Below are 23525 nucleotides of genomic sequence, written 5' to 3' on the forward strand. Positions count from 1 at the left end.
TTCTGAAATTTCCTGACACTTAAATCTATACTCGATGTTAACAGATTTCTCTTCTTCAGAAACGCTTTCCTTGCCATTGCCAGTCTACATTTTATATCCTCTCTACTTCGACCATCATCAGTTATTTTGCTCCCCAAATAGCAAAACTCCTTTACTACTTTAAGTGTCTCATTTCCTAATCTAATTCCCTCAGCATCACCCGACTTAATTCGACTACATTCCATTATCTTTGTTTTGCTTTTGTTGATGTTCATCTTATATGCTCCTTTCAAGACAATGTCCATTCCATTCAACTGTTCTTCCAAGTCCTTTGCTGTCTCTGACAGAATTACAATGTCATCGGCGAACCTCAAAGTTTCTATTTCTTCTCCATGGATTTTAATACCTACTCCGAATTTTTCTTTTGTTTCCTATACTGCTTGCTCAATATACAGATTGAATAACATCGGGGAGAGGCTGCAACCCTGTCTTACTCCTTTCCCAACCACTGCTTCCCTTTCATGTCCCTCGACTCTTATAACTGCCATCTGGTTTCTGTACAAATTGTAAATAGCCTTTCGCTCCCTGTATTTTACCCCTGCCACCTTCAGAATTTGAAAGAGAGTATACCAGTCAACATTGTCAAAAGCTTTCTCTAAGTCTACAAATGCTAGAAACGTAGGTTTGTCTTTCGCATATGTGACTCATAACATCAGCTGTAATTGCTCCACATTGTTTTAATAACTTGTGAGAGATGTCATCTACTACAACAGAACATTTATTTTTCAAATATTTAATAATTTTCCTTATTTCACAAGAGTTCGTTAGATGTTACTTAATCTGACTAAAATTTTTCAAAACTGACTCTTCCATGTACTGCCTGGCTTTTTCTTTTGAACTATTCTCACCAATTTTTTCTCCTACACTTAAGAAGTGATTGTTAAACACATTGTCTACCTGTGTACTATTGGTTAAGATGGTCTCATTCTCTTTAACAGTAATACCACCTACCCCTGTGTTTACTTTTCCTGTCTCCCTTCTAACAACATTCCATATTGATTTTATTTTATTGCTGGAGTTGTTAATTTCTTCTCTAACATACGTATTTCTTGACGGCATCTGAAAAGCGTTGTGTATGCTGAACTGCTTCCCGATCTGTAGACTCTTCAACAGCGTATTCACGACGCCTATCGCTATTCGGAGAGAGGTCGGAACGTGCGACACAGTGCGATAATCCATGATCCGACGTGCGAACGCGTGCATTGTTCATCAGTTGCGACATGGAGGCGATACAGTTCTGTACTGCATTCCGGAACGATTTTTCGTCGTTGCTTGTACACCCTCCATTTCCGGACACATGTTCACGGGACCTTTTTTTGTCCATTTCCAGCCAGGAATCCGTCCCTGCAGTTTGTCGGTGTTATTAATGTTCACCCAGTATACAGTGTGTCCCTCCCAAGAGTCGCCAGGTGCATTTACTCTGTTGTTTCGGCAGTATTTACAATTTGGTTTTTCTGATATGTAGCTGGAATCAGCTCAAGCAAATACTGCTCATCACGTCGGCGGTGGCCAGGCCCACACTGACTGCTACGCCATGCGGCAGCACTGCTCAGTCGCTGCTGGAATACTGGTTATTCCTCGTGTTCACTGTCGCTGTTAATACGTGTTGGTGAAACGAATATCGCACTACACTATTTGGGGCCGCTCTAGCGAATGGGCACATAAAACCCCGTTTCAAAAATCATTTTGTCACAGGAAACTGTGGCATCAACGTTCGATACCACACTTGTTAGGGGTTGCAGTTATCGACCGCGGTCCGTATTAGTATCGTTGGACCCCCGAGTCGCAACCAGCGCCGCTCCGCGGCTTGTATCAAGTTTCCAGCGAGCTCTTGTCCAATGTCCACTCTTGCTCGGGACGTCAAGTAGAGAAGTAGCATAGCCTTCAGCTGATAGGAAGCAACCTCTATCAAGGCGCTTAGTAACGTATGGCCTAAGTGAGGCCTCAATAGCTATCTGTTTATAATTATACACTCCTGGAAATGGAAAAAAGAACACATTGACATCGGTGTGTCAGACCCACCATACTTGCTCCGGACACTGCGAGAGGGCTGTACAAGCAATGATCACACGCACGGCACAGCGGACACACCAGGAACCGCGGTGTTGGCCGTCGAATGGCGCTAGCTGCGCAGCATTTGTGCACCGCCGCCGTCAGTGTCAGCCAGTTTGCCGTGGCATACGGAGCTCCATCGCAGTCTTTAACACTGGTAGCATGCCGCGACAGCGTGGACGTGAACCGTATGTGCAGTTGACGGACTTTGAGCGAGGGCGTATAGTGGGCATGCGGGAGGCCGGGTGGACGTACCGCCGAATTGCTCAACACGTGGGGCGTGAGGTCTCCACAGTACATCGATGTTGTCGCCAGTGGTCGGCGGAAGGTGCACGTGCCCGTCGACCTGGGACCGGACCGCAGCGACGCACGGATGCACGCCAAGACCGTAGGATCCTACGCAGTGCCGTAGGGGACCGCACCGCCACTTCCCAGCAAATTAGGGACACTGTTGCTCCTGGAGTATCGGCGAGGACCATTCGCAACCGTCTCCATGAAGCTGGGCTACGGTCCCGCACACCGTTAGGCCGTCTTCTGCTCACGCCCCAACACCGTGCAGCCCGCCTCCAGTGGTGTCGCGACAGGCGTGAATGGAGGGACGAATGGAGACGTGTCGTCTTGAGCGATGAGAGTCGCTTCTGCCTTGGTGCCAATGATGGTCGTATGCGTGTTTGGCGCCGTGCAGGTGAGCGCCACAATCAGGACTGCATACGACCGAGGCACACAGGGCCAACACCCGGCATCATGGTGTGGGGAGCGATCTCCTACACTGGCCGTACACCACTGGTGATCGTCGAGGGGACACTGAATAGTGCACGGTACATCCAAACCGTCATCGAACCCATCGTTCTACCATTCCTAGACCGGCAAGGGAACTTGCTGTTCCAACAGGACAATGCACGTCCGCATGTATCCCGTGCCACCCAACGTGCTCTAGAAGGTGTAAGTCAACTACCCTGGCCAGCAAGATCTCCGGATCTGTCCCCCATTGAGCATGTTTGGGACTGGATGAAGCGTCGTCTCACGCTGTCTGCACGTCCAGCACGAACGCTGGTCCAACTGAGGCGCCAGGTGGAAATGGCATGGCAAGCCGTTCCACAGGACTACATCCAGCATCTCTACGATCGTCTCCATGGGGGAATAGCAGCCTGCATTGCTGCGAAAGGTGGATATACACTGTACTAGTGCCGACATTGTGCATTGTCGCGACAGGCGTGAATGGAGGGACGAATGGAGACGTGTCGTCTTCAGCGATGAGAGTCGCTTCTGCCTTGGTGCCAATGATGGTCGTATGCGTGTTTGGCGCCGTGCAGGTGAGCGCCACAATCAGGACTGCATACGACCGAGGCACACAGGGCCAACACCCGGCATCATGGTGTGGGGAGCGATCTCCTACACTGGCCGTACACCACTGGTGATCGTCGAGGGGACACTGAATAGTGCACGGTACATCCAAACTGTCATCGAACCCATCGTTCTACCATTCCTAGACCGGCAAGGGAACTTGCTGTTCCAACAGGACAATGCACGTCCGCATGTATCCCGTGCCACCCAACGTGCTCTAGAAGGTGTAAGTCAACTACCCTGGCCAGCAAGATCTCCGGATCTGTCCCCCATTGAGCATGTTTGGGACTGGATGAAGCGTCGTCTCACGCTGTCTGCACGTCCAGCACGAACGCTGGTCCAACTGAGGCGCCAGGTGGAAATGGCATGGCAAGCCGTTCCACAGGACTACATCCAGCATCTCTACGATCGTCTCCATGGGGGAATAGCAGCCTGCATTGCTGCGAAAGGTGGATATACACTGTACTAGTGCCGACATTGTGCATGCTCTGTTGCCTGTGTCTATGTGCCTGTGGTTCTGTCAGTGTGATCATGTGATGTATCTGACCCCAGGAATGTGTCAATAAAGTTTCCCCTTCCTGGGACAATGAATTCACGGTGTTCTTATTTCAATTTCCAGGAGTGTATGTATGCAGCCAAGAAGAATCCTGTTCAACCAGGTAAGTACTATATACAGAGTGGTCCAAAAAATGTATCCACTGTTTAAAAGTCCATAACTGGCAAACTAATTGACGGAGTTGTCTCTTCTTTGGTAGTGTAATAGTTTGTAGTTCCGGCAATCGCCACACAAGCGTTGTATTGCGTTGTTTTGTTCTGTCAGATGACAGTCGCCAGATAGTCAGTGTTTTGTTCTTAATTGCTCCTAGTTACTCGAGTAAATATGGCTGGCGCAAGGCCTACATTCGATGAAAGGAAGTCAGTTTTGAAATGGTATTTTAAGTACGAAAACGTTAATGAGGTTCAACGCCAATGGCAAAATGAGTATCAAACAGAGCCACCGACACATTTAGCGATTCGTCGCATTCGAGACAAATTTGAAGTCGAAGGCTGTGTTAAAGATGTACAGAAACAACGATCTGGATGACCTGTAACAGTAACAAGTACAGCTAACTGCCGTCGTGTGTTACAACAATTCACTCGCTCACCACAGAAGTCTGTGGGACAGTGTGTCCGTGAAACTGGAGTGAGTCGCTGAAGTGTTCAGCGAATTTTGAAAATAGCAAAGTGGAAGTGCTACATCCCACGATTGCTACACGCAATGAACGAGGACGACCCAGATCGTAGAATGGAGTACTGCGAGTGGTTTACTAACATGGTGCGCAACGATGAAGAGTTTGCAGAGATGATTGTGTGGTCTGATAAGGCACAGTTCAAACTCAGTGGTACAGTTAATCGCCACAATAGCATATACTGGGCCGCCGAAAATCCGAACGTCCATGTAGACAAAGCCGCTAATTTGCCAGGAGTAAATGTGTGGTGTGGGTTGTCTTATCGGGGCTTGATTGGGCCATTCTTCTTTGACGGCACAGTTACCGGTGATATGTACCTTCAGAAACTTCAGACATCCATTTCACCTGCTATCCGAGACTTGTATAGAGACGGAAGAGTTTACTTTCAAGAAGATGGTGCCCCAGCCCACTACCAAAATCGTGTTAGGGCGTATCTCGACGAAAATCTACCAGGAAGATGGATAGGCCGTAGAGATGCTGTGGAATACCCACCACGTTCCCCAGACCTAACTCCTCTGGAATTTTACCTGTGGGGAACGTCGTCTATCGACAAAAGCCACGCACATTGGATGAACTTCGAGAATCCATTGTTCATTCATGTGCATATATCCAACTGAACACGTTGCAGTCAGTAGTTCGTGCTGCAGTTCGGCGACATCGTTTGTGTGTGGATGTTAATGGTCACCATTTCGAACACCTAAAGTGATATCTTTAAGTTGGACTTTAAGCTACACTTTAACCAAAAATAAGACAACTCCGTCAATTAGTTTGAAAGTTATAAAATTTTAAACAGTGGGTACATTTTTTTGGACCCCTCTGTATATTATTTTTTACCAACGACTTCTAATTATTTTAGTCGTTGCAAATCCAGACCATGCAGCCAGCACCTTATCGACGTTACAGACAAACCTGCTGTGATTTATATGTTTCTATATAGCATTGGCCACCAGTCAACATTGGCGATGACTCATTCGTCGTCATCATAACAGAAACAAACCGACTCTTTCCGTCGACGGTAGGCGAAGTATGAAAAACGTGATGAGCACTATTTGTTTGAAAATTGCTAAGGCTTTCGAGGCCGTTTGTTGACAAATTGCCTGTTGGCTTCTGTTTCGGGTTCTTCGGCCGATGTTCGTTTGGTGATTTTTCTGGCATTTCGCCCGCTGAGTAGCTTCACTCTCCATTGATGGGGGTGGACAGGGATCGAGATCGCGGCCGCAGACTATATGAATGGGAATACCGAAAAATTCGGCATGTGCAAAAAACTAACCTTAACAGGACATATAAAAAATTCCAGGTCTTAAAATTATGCTGAAATTCGGTTTTCTTGTCATTTTTCTTCACAATGGATGTAGAAGGAAGAATGACAATGCACTGTAAGCAAGATGATAGGTTTTCTTGACGTTAAAATTTATTTGGTGAACATGTGGGCTTTCTCAATATTTTTTAATAAATAAGCTCATATCGTTACGTAACACGTACTTCATTGGTAAAATGGCCAACAATCAAACAAATTATAACTATTTTTCGTTCTCTTTGCAATTATACTCCACACATGGTTAATTCTTTGACACGTGTTGAACAGTTGCAAATGGCAGTGTAGAAGTTCTGGATGATTTCTTCTTTTAGTAGGAATGGTAGAAATCGCTTTAGGTCACGTATTTTCTTGTCATTTATAGGTATATATCGATTATTCCATTGTTTAAAACAGTGCTGGAAACACAGAATTTTGAGAAAGCTCATATCTTTTGTACATGTGGGGTTTCTCTTTCTTTAGGTAATACAATAGCTGCATGATAACACAGGAAATGAAAGAACATACGGATTTTCTCTATACCACGATCGGTCTAGATGTTTAAAGTACTAAATCACAGGTAACTGTTTTGTCAAAAAATAGACATTTGGGGTGTCTCAATATTCCCATTTACGTGTATCTAAGGCACTGACGTTCAAGGGCTTTCACGTGGGGAGAACTTCAGCGGCAATGACCACGGGAAATCCCTTGGCGTTAGTGCGCCAGGTGCGTATAATCTGCATTCGAGAACTCAACTCCAATCCACGACCAGCAATGCAGGGTGAAGCTCTGAAAATGCCAGCCACTCGAGCTGGCGAAACGTCAGAGAAATGGGGTCGGCGGAAGAACCCGAGACAGAGGCCAACAGGCTATTTGTCAGTTTTGTTGGGACTGACTGCAGCTATGCATTGGAAAAACGAAACTGTCCTGCGGACGCTTCTAAGCAGGGACACCCGGTACATATGAATTAATCTTCAGAAGTTTTGGAGACACTATTTATTGAACGGCTTTTGTAGGTAGCTGACTTCTTTTTTGCAGCGGACTGCGCGTACACGTTCGAAGCTCCAGAGGAGGCGTCTCTGGAACTAGAGGTGGGCAACATCGCGGCGGCGCCCTCTGGAGGTTCGGCGTACAACTACGGCTACAGCTACTCGTGTGGGCCGCAGGCCGTCCGCATCTTCGACTTCCGCCCGGACGGCGCACTCGTCGTCGCTGCTACGTGAGTCTGCGCCAATTCCTGCTTATATGCAACCTCTAGTGAAAAGTTCCCGTACACTTCTACACTCCTGGAAATTGAAATAAGAACACCGTGAATTCATTGTCCCAGGAAGGGGAAACTTTATTGACACATTCCTGGGGTCAGATACATCACATGATCACACTGACAGAACCACAGGCACATAGACACAGGCAACAGAGCATGCACAATGTCGGCACTAGTACAGTGTATATCCACCTTTCGCAGCAATGCAGGCTGCTATTCCCCCATGGAGACGATCGTAGAGATGCTGGATGTAGTCCTGTGGAACGGCTTGCCATGCCATTTCCACCTGGCGCCTCAGTTGGACCAGCGTTCGTGCTGGACGTGCAGACAGCGTGAGACGACGCTTCATCCAGTCCCAAACATGCTCAATGGGGGACAGATCCGGAGATCTTGCTGGCCAGGGTAGTTGACTTACACCTTCTAGAGCACGTTGGGTGGCACGGGATACATGCGGACGTGCATTGTCCTGTTGGAGCAGCAAGTTCCCTTGCCGGTCTAGGAATGGTAGAACGATGGGTTCGATGACGGTTTGGATGTACCGTACACTATTCAGTGTCCCCTCGACGATCACCAGTGGTGTACGGCCAGTGTAGGAGATCGCTCCCCACACCATGATGCCGGGTGTTGGCCCTGTATGCCTCGGTCGTATGCAGTCCTGATTGTGGCGCTCACCTGCACGGCGCCAAACACGCATACGACCATCATTGGCACCAAGGCAGAAGCGACTCTCATCGCTGAAGACGACACGTCTCCATTCGTCCCTCCATTCACGCCAGTCGCGACACCACTGGAGGCGGGCTGCATGATGTTGGGGCGTGAGCGGAAGACGGCCTAACGGTGTGCGGGACCGTAGCCCAGCTTCATGGAGACGGTTGCGAATGGTCCTCGCCGATACCCCAGGAGCAACAGTGTCCCTAATTTGCTGGGAAGTGGCGGTGCGGTCCCCTACGGCACTGCGTAGGATCCTACGGTCTTGGCGTGCATCCGTGCGTCGCTGCGGTCCGGTCCCAGGTCGACGGGCACGTGCACCTTCCGCCGACCACTGGCGACAACATCGATGTACTGTGGAGACCTCACGCCCCACGTGTTGAGCAATTCGGCGGTACGTCCACCCGGCCTCCCGCATGCCCACTATACACCCTCGCTCAAAGTCCGTCAACTGCACATACGGTTCACGTCCACGCTGTCGCGGCATGCTACCAGTGTTAAAGACTGCGATGGAGCTCCGTATGCCACGGCAAACTGGCTGACACTGACGGCGGCGGTGCACAAATGCTGCGCAGCTAGCGCCATTCGACGGCCAACACCGCGGTTCCTGGTGTGTCCGCTGTGCCGTGCGTGTGATCATTGCTTGTACAGCCCTCTCGCAGTGTCCGGAGCAAGTATGGTGGGTCTGACACACCGGTGTCAATGTGTTCTTTTTTCCATTTCCAGGAGTGTATGTAACGTGAAATCAGTTAGTAGTAGTCACTGGACAATGGATGACTAGACGAGTGATGTCGAGTGATGGATCATGATGTTCCCTCTGGCAATCCGCTGAAGAGGTCTGGGTTCGCGAATGCCTGGAGAGAGTTACCTGCTATCGTCTGCAGTGCCAACAGTGAAGTACGGGGAAGGTGGTGATACGGTATGGGGGTGTTTTCTGTTGTTGCGGAGTGGTCCTTTTTTACGCTTAAGAAAACGCTAGACGCTGAAGAATATAAACATATTTTACAGCATTATGTGCTGCGTACGCTACAGGAAGACCTCGGAGACGATGGTTGCTTTTATTAGCACGACAAATAAAAATGTGGACGACAAAATTTCTAAAATGGGCTAGCCTACTCAAAGCCTGCAACTGAACCCCATGGAAAACCTTTGCGTTGAGTTAGAACTTTGATCTCACTCCAGAACTCAACGTCGTACATCCCTACCTTACATGAATCCGGCTCATCATGGAGAATGGGCTAGCCAGCCGTTGTGGCCGAGCGGTTCTAGGCGCTTCAGTCCGGAACCGCGCTGCTGCTACGGTCGCAGGTTCGAATCCTGCCTCGGGCATGGATGTGTGTGATATCCTTAGGTTATTTAGGTTTAAGTAGTTCTAAGTCTAGGGGACTGATGACCTCAGATGTTAAGTCCCATAATGCTTAGAGACATTTGAACCATTTAGTTTTTAATCAAAATATCCACGGGTGTACTGCCGGTCTACAGTGTCCAACGGGCACAATATTTCGGCGATCATACATGTCGGCATCAGTGCCGGCACGGAGATCGGTACACTATGGCTGCTCAGGGGGAACTGGGTTCGGTCGCGGCGGCGGACGATTTAAATACTATGGAGTATGAACGCACGAGGATTCTGGTACAGACGTCGAGATACTGGGACAGCGTTGTTAGAGAGGCCATCGAAATTCGCACCAATGACGACCTCATAAACCGTGACTCTGGCTATAATCTTAGCAAGGCTTGGGAACCAGCGATTGGGTTAATCAAGAGTAAATCGAGCAAATGTATAGTTGTGACGACCACAGCGGACAGAGCCATCACACCGACGTCATCTCAGACGCCGTCGCAATGTGTTCCACCGCGCGACCGTCGCGCGGGGCGCGGACGGCGGAGTGAGCGCGCCGCGGGCGGAGGGTATTTAAATCGTCCGCCGCCGCGACCGAACCCAGTTCCCCCTGAGCAGCCATAGTGTACGGATCTCCGTGCCGGCACGCAACAGGAGCTCAGCCCGTCAGTTCACCTGATGATGGCGACATGTATGATCGCCGAAATATTGTGCCCGTTGGACACTGTAGACCGGCAGTACACCCGTGGATATTTTGATTATCAAATACGCCGGGAGAAACTCAAGAATCACATTTAGTTTTTATTTACTTTTTTTTTTTTTTTTACAATGGGCTACCTTTTCTCCACACACATTTAGACACCTTACTGAAAATGTCCCCATCAGAGTTCAAGACGTCATAAAGGCGAAAGATGGCTACAGTCCTTATTTAAATCCCTAATAAGTGTCCAGATGGTTTTAATCAGAGAGTGTACGTCTCTAGAGACATCAGTTCAGAGACGGCGTACTCATTCGCAGAACGATGACAAAGATCAAGCTGACCACGGACAATGAAAGCTTTTGAAATACAAGGGGCGTTCGAAAAGTAATGCAGATTTTTTCTGCAAGCAGGTTGGCTTCTAACACAATATATTAGTCCTTATTCTTTTGACTATGAAACTGTATCTGTGAACATAATCGTTCAGTTGATGGCCTTATACCATCTTACTGGGAGGGTTTGTATGCCCGCATTGTACCACACTACTGGTCGAATGTCTTGCAGCATCAATAACCTCCACATCATCCACATACTACTTCCTGCGTAGTGCATCCATCATTGGACCAGATAAATCGACATCGGAAGGCGCGAGATCCGGACTGTAGGAAGGATGAGGAAGAACAGTCCAATGAAGTTTTGTGAGCTCCTTTAAGGTGCGTTTGCCTTTTTGTGGCGACGAATATGCTGAAGTCATTTCTTGAGGGTAGCACAGTACACTTTATAGTTGATCGTTGCACCATGACGAAGAATATCAAACACAATAACTCTTTCAGAAGTCCGTCGCCGTGGCTTTATCGGCTGAAGGGTCAGCTGTGAACTTTTTCTTTGTAGGAGATGCGAAATGGCGCCAATCCTTAGACTGCCGTTTTGTTTTCGGTTCGAAGAGATGAATCTGTGTTTCATCGCGTATGGCGATATTCGACAAAACATTGACGCGATCAGCCCCGTAATGTGTCAGCAATTACGCATAGACGATCCTCCGTTACTCTTTATGGTCTTCTGTTAGAGAGCGAGGAACCTTTGAGTACCCAAGTGGTGGACGAGTACGCCATCACTACCAACAGAGACATCCAGTTGAGCAGCAAACGACACACCGGTCTCCACCAGTCTTTTTTTTTTGGTCATCAGTCTACGGACTGGTTTGATGCGGCCCGCCACGAATTCCTTTCCTGTGCTAACCTCTTCATCTCAGAGTAGCACTTGCAACCTACGTCCTCAATTATTTGCTTGACATATTCCAATCTCTGTCTTCCTCTACAGTTTTTGCCCTCTACAGCTCCCTCTAGTACCATGGAAGTCATTCCCTCATGTCTTAGCAGATGTCCTATCATCCTGTCCCTTCTCCTTATCAGTGTTTTCCACATATTCCTTTCCTCTCCGATTCTGCGTAGAACCTCCTCATTCCTTACCTTATCAGTCCACCTAATTTTCGACATTCGTCTATAGCACCACATCTCAAATGCTTCGATTCTCTTCTGTTCCGGTTTTCCCACAGTCCATGTTTCACTACCATTAAATGCTGTACTCCAGACGTACATCCTCAGAAATTTCTTCCTCAAATTAAGGCCGGTATTTGATATTAGTAGACTTCTCTTGGCCAGAAATGCCTTTTTTGCCATAGCGAGTCTGCTTTTGATGTCCTTGCTCCGTCCGTCATTGGTTATTTTACTGCCAAGGTAGCAGAATTCCTTAACTTCATTGACTTCGTGACCATCAATCCTGATGTTAAGTTCTCGCTGTTCTCATTTGTACTACTTCTCATTACCTTCGTCTTTCTCCGATTTGCTCTCAAACCATACTGTGTACTCATTAGACTGTTCATTCCGTTCAGCACATCATTTAATTCTTCTTCACTTTCACTCAGGATAGCACTGTCATCAGCAAATCGCATCATTGATATCCTTTCACCTTGTATTTTAATTCCACTCCTGAACCTTTCTTTTATTTCCATCATTGTTTCCTCGATGTACAGATTGAAGAGTAGGGGCGAAAGGCTACAGCCTTGTCTTACACCCTTCTTAATACGAGCACTTCGTTCTTGATCGTCCACTCTTATTATTCCCTCTTGGTTGTTGTACGTATTGTATATGACCCGTCTCTCCCTATAGCTTACTCCTACTTTTTTCAGAATCTCGAACAGCTTGCACCATTTTATATTGTCGAACGCTTTTTCCAGATCGATAAATCCTATGAAAGTGTCTTGATTTTTCATTAGCCTTGCTTCCATTATTAGCCGTAATGTCAGAATTGCCTCTCTCGTCCCTTTACTTTTCCTAAAGCCAAACTGATCGTCACCTAGCGCATTCTCAATTTTCTTTTCCATTCTTCTGTATATTATTTTTGTAAGCAGCTTCGATGCATGAGCTGTTTAGCTGATTGTGCGATAATTCTCGCACTTGTTAGCTCTTGCCGTCTTCGGAATTGTGTGGATGATGCTTTTCCGAAAGTCAGATGGTATATCACCAGACTCATATATGCTACACACCAACGTGAATAGTCGTTTTGTTGCCACTTCCCCCAATGATTTTAGAAATTCTGATGGAATGTTATCTATCCCTTCTGCCTTATTTGACCGTAAGTCCTCCAAAGCTCTTTTAAATTCCGATTCTAATACTGGATCCCCTATCTCTTCTAAATCGACTCCTGTTTCTTCTTCTATCACATCAGACAAATATTCACCCTCATAGAGGCTTTCAATGTATTCTTTCCACCTATCTGCTCTCTCCTCTGCACTTAACAGTGGAATTCCCGTTGCACTCTTAATGTTACCACCGTTGCTTTAAATGTCACCAAAGGTTGTTTTGACTTTCCTGTATGCTGAGTGTGTCCTTCCGACAATCATACCTTTTTCGATGTCTTCACATTTTTCCTGCAGCCATTTCGTCTTAGCTTCCCTGCACTTCCTATTTATTTCATTCCTCAGCGACTTGTATTTCTGTATTCCTGATTTTCCCGGAACATGTTTGTACTTCCTCCTTTCATCAATCAACTGAAGTATTTCTTCTGTTACCCATGGTATCTTCGCAGCTACTTTCTTTGTACCTATGTTTTCCTTCCCAACTTCTGTGATGGCCCTTTTTAGAGATCTCCATTCCTCTTCAACTGTACTGCCTACTGCACTATTCCTTATTGCTGTATCTATAGCGTTAGAGAACTTCAAACGTATCTCGTCATTCCTTAGTACTTCCGTATCCCACTTCTTTGCGTATTGATTCTTCCTGACTAATGTCTTGAACTTCAGCCTACTCTTCATCACTACTATATTGTGATCTGAGTCTATATCTGCTCCTGGGTACGCCTTACAATCCAGTATCTGATTTCGGAATCTCTGTCTGACCATGATGTAATCTAATTGAAATCTTCCCGTATCTCCCGGCCTTTTCCAAGTATACCTCCTCCTCTTGTGATTCTTGAACAGGGTATTCGCTATTACTAGCTGAAACTTGTTACAGAACTCAATTAGTCTTTCTCCTCTTTCATTCCTTGTCCCAATCCCATATTCTCCTGTAACCTTTTCTTCTACTCCTTCCCCTACAACTGCATTCCAGTCGCCCATGACTATTAGATTTTCGTCCCCCTTTACATACTGCATTACCCTTTCAATATCCTCATACAGTTTCTCTATCTGTTCATCTTCAGCTTGCGACGTCGTCATGTATACCTGAACTATCGTCGTCGGTGTTGGTCTGCTATCGATTCTGAATAGCCCGCATCTCGTGGTCGTGCGGTAGCGTTCTCGCTTCCCACGCCCGGGTTCCCGGGTTCGATTCCCGGCGGGGTCAGGGATTTTCTCTGCCTCGTGATGGCTGAGTGTTGTGTGCTGTCATTAGGTTAGTTAGGTTTAAGTAGTTCTAAGTTCTAGGGGACTTATGACCACAGCATTTGAGTCCCATAGTGCTCAGAGCCATTTCATTTTGATTCTGAATAGAACAACCCGGTGACTGAACTGTTCACAGTAATACACCCTCTGCCCTACCTTCCTATTCATAACGAATCCTACACCTGTTATACCATTTTCTGCTGCTGTTGATATTACCCGATACTCATCTGACCAGAAATCCTTGTCTTCCTTCCACTTCACTTCACTGACCCCTACTATATCTAGATTGATCCTTTGCATTTCCCTTTTCAGATTTTCTAGTTTCCCTACCACGTTCAAGCTTCTGACATTCCACGCCCCGACTCGTAGAACGTTATCCTTTCGTTGATTATTCAATCTTTTTCTCATGGTAACCTCCCCCTTGGCAGTCCCCTCCCGGAGATCCGAATGGGGGACTATTCCGGAATCTTTTGCCAATGGAGAGATCATCATGACACTTCTTCAATTACAGGCCACATGTCCTGTGGATACTCGTTACGTGTCTTTAATGCAGTGGTTTCTATTGCCTTCTGCATCCTCATGTCGTTGATCATTGCTGATTCTTCCGCCTTTAGGGGCAATTTCCCACCCCTAGGACAAGAGAGTGCCCTGAACCTCTATCCGCTCCTCCGCCCTCTTTGACAAGGCCGTTGGCAGAATGAGGCTGACTTCTTATTCCGGAAATCTTCGGCCGCCAATGCTGATTATTTATCAAAATTTAGGCCTTGGGGGGATCGAACCCGGGACCGAAGACGTTTTTGATTATGAATCAAAGACGCTACCCCTAGACCAAGACCGAAATACGAAGGTAGAAAAACGTTGCACAACCCGCCCCACTGTTGGGTCTGTGTATACAAGGAACCTATCGAAACCAGGCTACCGCGTTAACAAGGACAATGGACCCAGAAGAAGGCCACTGCAACCGTGGCCGAAACGTTGGTTTTTCTCCAGCAGCACTAGTTTTATACATTATGACGATGTACCGTACCCAGAAAACTTTTATGTCGACTGACTCTGGTCGCGGAAGCCTATGCAATTATAAGGACAATGGACTTCAACTCAGTCAAGCGTGGGCTCCGGCACTGAAAATTCTCCAAACGCAGCGGGAATTGAACACCGCCCACAGAGAAGGCGGAACGCAAACTCGATTCCCGAGCGCGAGCTAAACCATCACCGAGTCCTGCACATCGCGCGGTACAAACACCTGGTGAGTGGAGGGGGAAATGACCGGTATATATATCGTTCCCACTAGTCCAGGATGCTAGTCAGCAGAAGTAACCTGACGATGATGGCACGTTGCGTCGTCAAAAATTCTACAGCGATCAATCAGTCCGACTGCATACTAGAGACCTTCAAGCAGAATATTCGGCCGGAAAAACTACGTACACAATTCTTGGACATCGATGTACAGAGATGTTCCTGCAACGACTGAGTGTTAAAAAAAGTGTGTGTAAACTTTGTCCCGTGCACCTTGGCTCCCAAACAAGAACGACATGTGCAAAATATGAACAATGCTTTTCCGAAAAAGACCATGGTGGGTGACGAGACTTGGTGTTATCAATACAAATCTACCACAAGACAAAGTAAAAAACTTCACATGAAGGGTGAACACTTTTGCAACATAACCGACATTCAAACCAATATGAAGAGCGTGTTGAACAACATCAAAAAGGGGAGAGTATATACGAGTAGAACACATGAATCTTTGGAACTACCATCATAACTTTTCTGTATTTTTTTATTAGTTCAATCTCGAAACATTTTGAACTAAGGGACGTCTACTTAATTTTGACATCCGACACGTCCTCAAACTGCCTACAAATGTAACCATTTATTTTTCGTTCTATACCAGTGGTCGTCAAATTGCGGTCCAGATCATGAATTCGTGCGTTCTGCGGTTCTTAGCCGTACGTGCCAACTAACAGTAGAATCCAAAAACACCAAATAAAGTTAGGAACTTCTTAAAAGTGTAGTTTTCATGCTCAGTAAAAAAAAAAAAAATTCCTACAGAGACATTAATATTTCAATATGTGCTCAGGGTAGTACAACTACTGTGGGGTTAGAGTGACTAGTGACTACACTACTGGCCATTAAAATTGCTACACCAAGAAGAAATGCAGATGATAAACGGGTATTCATTGGACAAATCTGTTATACTAGAACTGACATGTGATTACATTTTCAAGCAATTTGGGTGAATAGAGACTGAGAAATCGGTACCCAGAACAATCACCTCTGGCCGTAATAAAGGCCTTGATACGCATGGGCATTGAGCCAAACAGAGCTTGGATGGCGAGTACAGGTACAGCTGCCCATGCAGCTTCAACACGATACCACAGTTCATCAAGAGTAGTGACAGAAGTATTGTGACGAGCCAGTTACTCGGCCACCATTGACCAGACGTTTTCAATTGGTGGAGATTTGGAGAATGTGCTGGCCAGGTTAGCAGTAGAACATTTTCTGTATCCAGAAAGGCCCGTACAGGACCTACAACATGCGGTCGTGCATTATCCTGCTGAAATGTAGGGTTTCGCAGGGATCGAATGAAGGGTAGAGCCACGGGTCGTAACACATCTGAAGTGTAACGTCCACTGTTCAAAGTGCCGTCAGTGCGAACAATAGGTGACCGAGACGTGTAACCAATGGCACCCCATACCATCACGCCGGGTGATACGCCAGTATGGCGATGACGAATACACGCTTCCAGTGTGCGTTCACCGCGATGTCGCCAAACACGGATGCGACCATCATGATGCTGTAAACAGAACCTCGATTCATCCGAAAAAATGACGTTTTGCCATTCGTGTACGCAGGTTCGTCGTTGAGTACACCATCGCAGGCGCACCTGTCTGTGATGCAACGTCAAGGGTAACCGCAGCCACGGTCTCCGAGCTGATAGTCCATGCGGGTGCAAACGTTGTCGAACTGTTCGTGCAGATGGTTGTTGTCTTGCAAACGTCCCCATCTGTTGACTCAGGGATCGAGACGAGGCTGCACGATCCGTTACAGCCACGCGGGTAAGATGCCTGTCATCTCGAGTGCTAGTGATACGAGGCCGTTGGGATGCAGCACGGCGTTCCGTATTACCCTCCTGAACCCACTGATTCCATATTCTGCTAACAGTCATTGGATCTCGACAAACGCGAGCAGCAATGTCGCGATACGATAATCCGCAATCGCGATATGCTACAATCCGACCTTTATCAAAGTCGGAAACGTGATGGTACGCATTTCTCCTCCTCACACGAGGCATCACAGCAACGTTTCACCAGGCAACGCCGGTCAACTGCTGTTTGTCTATGAGGAATCGGTTGGAAACTTTCCTCATGTCAGTACGTTGTAGGTGTCGCCACCGGCGCCAACCTTGTACGGATGCTCTGAAAAGCTAATCACTTGCATATCACAGCATCTTCTTCTTGTCGGTTAAATTTCGCGTCTGTAGCACGTCATCTTCGTGGTGTAGCGATTTTAATGGCCAGTAGTGTATTTGTGTAGGTTACAGATTAATTTAAAGATCGGTAAAAGGGCCAGAAGTGACGGCCCACAACATCAGCACTGGCTCTTGTGCAAAAAAGTTTGACGACCACTGTCGTATATTGCAGATGCAGGAATGAGTTGGGGGGGCGTGGTCACGTTGCAGGTGGTGCGGGTGGCCGGTGCAGGGGGCGGCGCTGAGCGTCCGCTCGTCGCGCAACCTGGCGGTGGTCACCTCCACCGTGGCCCGCGGCTCGTTCGACCTGCGGGTGTCCGCCGCCCCACTGCCTCAGGCCGGTAACACCACGGACCTCGTGCCGCCGCCGCCTCCGTCCACAGCCGCTTCCACCAGGGGAGACACTCCCAGGTACGAGCGTAGCGATTCTTTAGTATTTCCAAGGGACTCAGCAAACGATCAAACAATTTGTCAAACTTTACTGGTTTTCTCAAATACTTGTGAGTGTGCGGCTTTGTTTGACCTGTTTCTCAATAGTTTATATTTCGGCGCACGTGTTTAAAGAAGATGAGTTTTATTAGGAGCCGTAGTAAAGTTAGCTTTGAAAAGCGCGCCGCTGCGCGTAGCGTGAAGCAGTAACACCGACTCAAAGGAAGGCCTCGGCACACTCCCAGGTACGAGCGTAGCCATTCTTTAGTATTTCCAAGGGACTCAGCAAACGATCAAATAATTTGTCAAACTTCAGTGGTTTCCTCAAATACTTGTGAGTGTGCGGCTTTGTTTGACCTGTTTCTGCCGGCCGCGGTGGTCTCGCGGTTCTAGGCGTGCAGTCCGGAACCGTGCGACTGCTACGGTCGCAGGTTCGAATCCTGCCTCGGGCATGGATGTGTGTGATGTCCTTAGGTTAGTCAGTTGTAAGTCGTTCTAAGTTCTAGGGGACTGATGACCTCAGAAGTTGAGTCCCATTGTGCTCAGAGCCATTTGAACTTATTCTTGTTAATTATACCAGCCGTTTTTTTTTTGGGGGGGGGGGGGGGGGTTCCCGCCATTTATTCTCGTCTGCCCACCCGCGGGAAGGTGGTAATATTAGAAAGGATGGTCCGTTTGTCCCCTTTTGAGGACGAAAGGGGGGAGGGGGAGATCAGAGTAAATCTGTGGTTTGGATTTCTTCTTTCCCCTCTCAGCTTACATACGGGTTTATTCGACTGTTAGCCTCTGCCATGTCTGTGAAAGTCTAAGGCATCAATGACTGTACTGTTTAAAATGCAAGGCACTAAGACCTGATCCATTCTCTCGCCTGCCATAACTAATGTTACTAGACTGACGAGTAAAAGGTACTCTAAGAAAGAAGAAAAATTCCTTTTGACTCGTGGTAAGAACTAGTCAACTGCATAACGGATTCCTGCTCATCTGCAAGCTGTAACGTACTCAAATTTGTGTTTATGCATATTTGGCAATAATAAGCAAGGTTGTTAATGTACGCCGTAGTGGATTTTTTATATTGTTTCTAGTCAGCAAAAACTGTTCTGTGTTTTACCAATTCAATACCTTTAAGGCTTTTACTCATCGTGCTTATGTGTTTTACGCAGGTAGTTGGTTATTAGTGTTTTTTCTTGCCAAGCAGAAGTTTGCCATTTCATTACGGGTAGAAATTGTTACCTTGAAAGGAGAGTGTTGTAAAAGTTCGCAAGTCCTACCTGGCGATCGTGTGTGTTTGCCGTAAGTTAACTGGCAGAAATTTGTAAAATTTCTTTTTTATATATTTTGGAAATGTTAATGTTATTAACTGTAAGTGTCCCCCGTGTGCATGACTCATGCGTTTTGGTTTTTCTATATTGAGAACTTTTGTAAACAGGATTGTCTTTATATGTTGCAGACAAGTTAGATTCTGCGCCATTTAATGAATGGAGTGAAATTCACCTCTAATTTAGCTGAGCTTGAAATATTATACAGCGTCGCGTTGTATACGTTAAATTGATTGCCTGTACTTCCCTTTTTTTATAATAATTTAATAATTTAAAGGTTCTTTCCTATCGTAAATTGTGACTTATTTGTTAAATGATTGTTGGTCTTTTTTTAAAAAATATCCTAAAGTCTTGCACCAAATTTAAATAAAGAGTGTTATTGAAAAATTGTGTGTAATTTCACCAGTTATTCCTTGGAACCTACTTCCACTCTACATTTTGTATATTGATTGAGATTAATAACCTTCGGAGAACTAGTAGTAATTTTACGGTTCACCATCGCTTTCACAACCATACATTGAGGTGACAAAAGTCATAAGCTACCTCCTAATCTCGTGTCGCACCTCCTGTTACCCGGCGTAGTGCAACAAATCGACGTAGCATGGAGTCCAAAAGTCGTTGGAAGTCTCCTGCAGTAATATCGAGCCATGCTGTCTCTACGGCGGTCCATAATTAGGAAAAAGTTACCGGTGCAGGATGTTGTGCACGAACTGACCTCTAGATTGCATCCCATAAATGTCCGATGGGATTCATGTTGGGTGATCTAAGTGGCCAGATGATTCTCTCGACTTCACCAGAATCTTCTTCAAACCAATCGCGAACAATTTTGATCCGATGGCATTGCTCATGTCATCCTTAAAAATTCCATCGTTGCTTGGGAAACTGAAGTTGATGAATGGCTGCAAATGGTCTCCAAGTAGCCGAACAAGTAGCGAATCAGTGATCGGTTCAGTTGGACCAGAGGACCCTCTGCATATAAACACAGCCCACAGAATTATGGAACCGCCACCGGCTTGCATAGTACCTCGTTGACAACTTGGGTCCATGGTTTCGTGGGGTTTGCCGGCCGTGATGGCCGTGCGGTTCTATGCGCTTCAGTCCGGAACCGCGAGACTGCTACGCTCGCAGGCCTGCCTCGGGCATGGACGTGTGTGATGTCCTTAGGTTGGTTAGGTTTAAGTAGTTCTAAGTTCTAGGGGACTGATGACCTCAGATGTTATGTCCCATAGTGCTCAGAGCCATTTGAACCATTTTTCGTGGGGTTTGCGCCACACTCGAACCTTACCATCAGCTGTTACTAACTGAAACCGGGACTCATATGACCAGGTCACGATTTTACAGTCTTCTAGGATCCAACCGATGTCGTCACGAGCCCAAGAGACGTGTTGCAGGTGATGTCGTGCTGGTTAGCAAAGGCACCCGCGTCGGACGCCTGTTGTCATACACTATTTACGCCAAATTTCGCCACAGTTTTCTAACGGATGCGTTCGTCGTGCGTCCCACATTGATTTCTGCGGTTAGTTCGCGCAGTTTTGCTTGTCTGTTAGCACTGACAACTATACGCAAACTCCGCAACTCTCGGTCGTTAAGTAAAGGCCTTCAGCCACTGTATTGTCCGTGGTGAGAGGTAATGCCTGAATCTGGTATTCTCGGCACATTCTAGACGCAGTATAGCTCCAACTACCATTCCGCGTTCCAAATCTGTTATTCCCGTCGTGCGGCCATAATCACGTGTTCGCGTCTGAAACATTTTCAAATGAATCAGCTGAGAACAATTGACTGTTCCGCCAGTGCAGTGCCCTTTTCCATCTTGTTCACTCGATACTAGCGCCATCTCTATATGAGCATATGGCTGTCCCATGACTTTAGTCGCCTCAGTGTATACACTCCTGGAAATTGAAATAAGAACACCGTGAATTCATTGGCCCAGGAAGGGGAAACTTTATTGACACATTCCTGGGGTCAGATACATCACATGATCACACTGACAGAACCACAGGCACATAGACACAGGCAACAGAGCATGCACAATGTCGGCACTAGTACAGTGTATATCCACCTTTCGCAGCAATGCAGGCTGCTATTCTCCCATGGAGACGATCGTAGAGATGCTGGATGTAGTCCTGTGGAACGGCTTGCCATGCCATTTCCACCTGGCGCCTCAGTTGGACCAGCGTTCGTGCTGGACGTGCAGACCGCGTGAGACGACGCTTCATCCAGTCCCAAACATGCTCAATGGGGGACAGATCCGGAGATCTTGCTGGCCAGGGTAGTTGACTTACACCTTCTAGAGCACGTTGGGTGGCACGGGATACATGCGGACGTGCATTGTCCTGTTGGAACAGCAAGTTCCCTTGCCGGTCTAGGAATGGTAGAACGATGGGTTCTATGACGGTTTGGATGTACCGTGCACTATTCAGTGTCCCCTCGACGATCACCAGTGGTGTACGGCCAGTGTAGGAGATCGCTCCCCACACCATGATGCCGGGTGTTGGCCCTGTGTGCCTCGGTCGTATGCAGTCCTGATTGTGGCGCTCACCTGCACGGCGCCAAACACGCATACGACCATCATTGGCACCAAGGCAGAAGCGACTCTCATCGCTGAAAACGACACGTCTCCATTCGTCCCTCCATTCACGCCTGTCGCGACACCACTGGAGGCGGGCTGCACGATGTTGGGGCGTGAGCAGAAGACGGCCTAACGGTGTGCGGGACCGTAGCCCAGCTTCATGGAGACGGTTGCGAATGGTCCTCGCCGATACCCCAGGAGCAACAGTGTCCCTAATTTGCTGGGAAGTGGCGGTGCGGTCCCCTACGGCACTGCGTAGGATCCTACGGTCTTGGGGTGCATCCGCGCGTTGCTGTGGTCCGGTCCCAGGTCGACGGGCACGTGCACCTTCCGCCGACCACTGGCGACAACATCGATGTACTGTGGAGACCTCACGCCCCACGTGTTGAGCAATTCGGCGGTACGTCCACCCGGCCTCCCGCATGCCCACTATACGCCCTCGCTCAAAGTCCGTCAACTGCACATACGGTTCACGTCCACGCTGTCGCGGCATGCTACCAGTGTTAAAGACTGCGGTGGAGCTCCGTATGCCACGGCAAACTGGCTGACACTGACGGCGGCGGTGCACAAATGCTGCACAGCTAGCGCCATTCGACGGCCAAAACCGCGGTTCCTGGTGTGTCCGCTGTGCCGTGCGTGTGATCATTGCTTGTACAGCCCTCTCGCAGTGTCCGGAGCAAGTATGGTGGGTCTGACACACCGGTGTCAATGTGTTCTTTTTTCCATTTCCAGGAGTGTATTACGAGGGCTTTCATTTTAACAGTGGGAACTATTTACAGCTTATACAAAGTAGATAAATTTTTGAAAGTTTTACTGTCCTCCGAAGTAGTTACCTGCGTTGTGGATATTCAATTGACAGTGATTTGGAACTCGTAGCATATCCTATGCAGCGGCAGTTGCGTTGATAGTTCGAGTTGAGCCGTATATTACCCAACGAATCTCTGTAATAATTCTGAAGTGTGCGTGATGAAGCGTTTCGTTCGGCTTAGGAATCAAGTTTTGACGAGGGCTTAAGTCCATGCAGTGCGGTGGGTGTTAAAGCAAATCCCAGCCCCACTTATCGAACAAATCAGTCACAACTTGCATCATCTGCGGCCGAACGTCGTGCTGCAAAATTATGGGCGGGACCTGCAGAAAGAGCAACCACCAACATAAGTCCGTGTGCTTCAGCTTGGTTCCTAAATTGAAGGAAGCACTGTTACAGAGATTCGTCGGGCAATAGACCGCTCCATAGATTCTATCAGCAGAACTGGCGATGTTAAAGGTATCCTACGAGTTTCACATCGCTGACGAAAGATTGTGCACAATGCTGATGACTACTTTGAAGGACAATAAAACTTTGAAACATGTACCTTGAAACTTCCCCTTAGAAAAATTAATGAATTACTGTGCTGATAAACGTCTTACGTTATTTGCTTTTCAAACAGCTGAGCAAAACTGAACGTTCTCAGACATTACTCTCTTTACTTATTCTGATCAACACTAAACTGACACACAATATTTTTAGCGCAACGCAGTCTGACTTTTAATAATCCCTACAAAAGAATGGCCCTGACTAACAATAACCTATACCTTCCACAAATCACTTACCTCACAAAAATCTTCGTTACTCGAACTACTGCAATACAGCGAGCGCCACTACTGCCAGCTAAATAAAAGATTCGAACTACTGAAGGCAGTAACTACTTATAGGCATAGTTAGCAAATGGAAGATTTTGATAGAGAACAAACAATGTATTTACCTTAATAGTGTTCAAAAGTGATAATATATATATCAGTCCATGATATCCAATCTTACAAATTTACTCTTTCTGATGGACACACGCCCAGATCGTCCGTTCTCAAAATTCCACCATCTCTCTCCCCACATCCACCACTGCTGGTGGCTCACCT

The 23525-nt window shown here is 47.1% G+C and overlaps 1 protein-coding gene across 1 annotated transcript in view; it reads left to right on the forward strand.

The window, feature by feature from the left end:
- The window catches only part of LOC126101125 (uncharacterized), a 149505-nt gene that overhangs the window by 75403 nt on the left and 50577 nt on the right, over positions 1-23525 (forward strand). Inside the window, exons 3-4 of the mRNA XM_049911810.1 lie at positions 6997-7177; positions 17529-17729. Coding sequence (XP_049767767.1) covers positions 6997-7177; positions 17529-17729 — 382 coding nt within the window. The remainder of the gene's footprint in view (positions 1-6996; positions 7178-17528; positions 17730-23525) is intronic.

This window comes from Schistocerca cancellata, chromosome 9 (genome assembly GCF_023864275.1).
Source record: "Schistocerca cancellata isolate TAMUIC-IGC-003103 chromosome 9, iqSchCanc2.1, whole genome shotgun sequence".
NCBI lineage: Eukaryota > Metazoa > Arthropoda > Insecta > Orthoptera > Acrididae > Schistocerca > Schistocerca cancellata.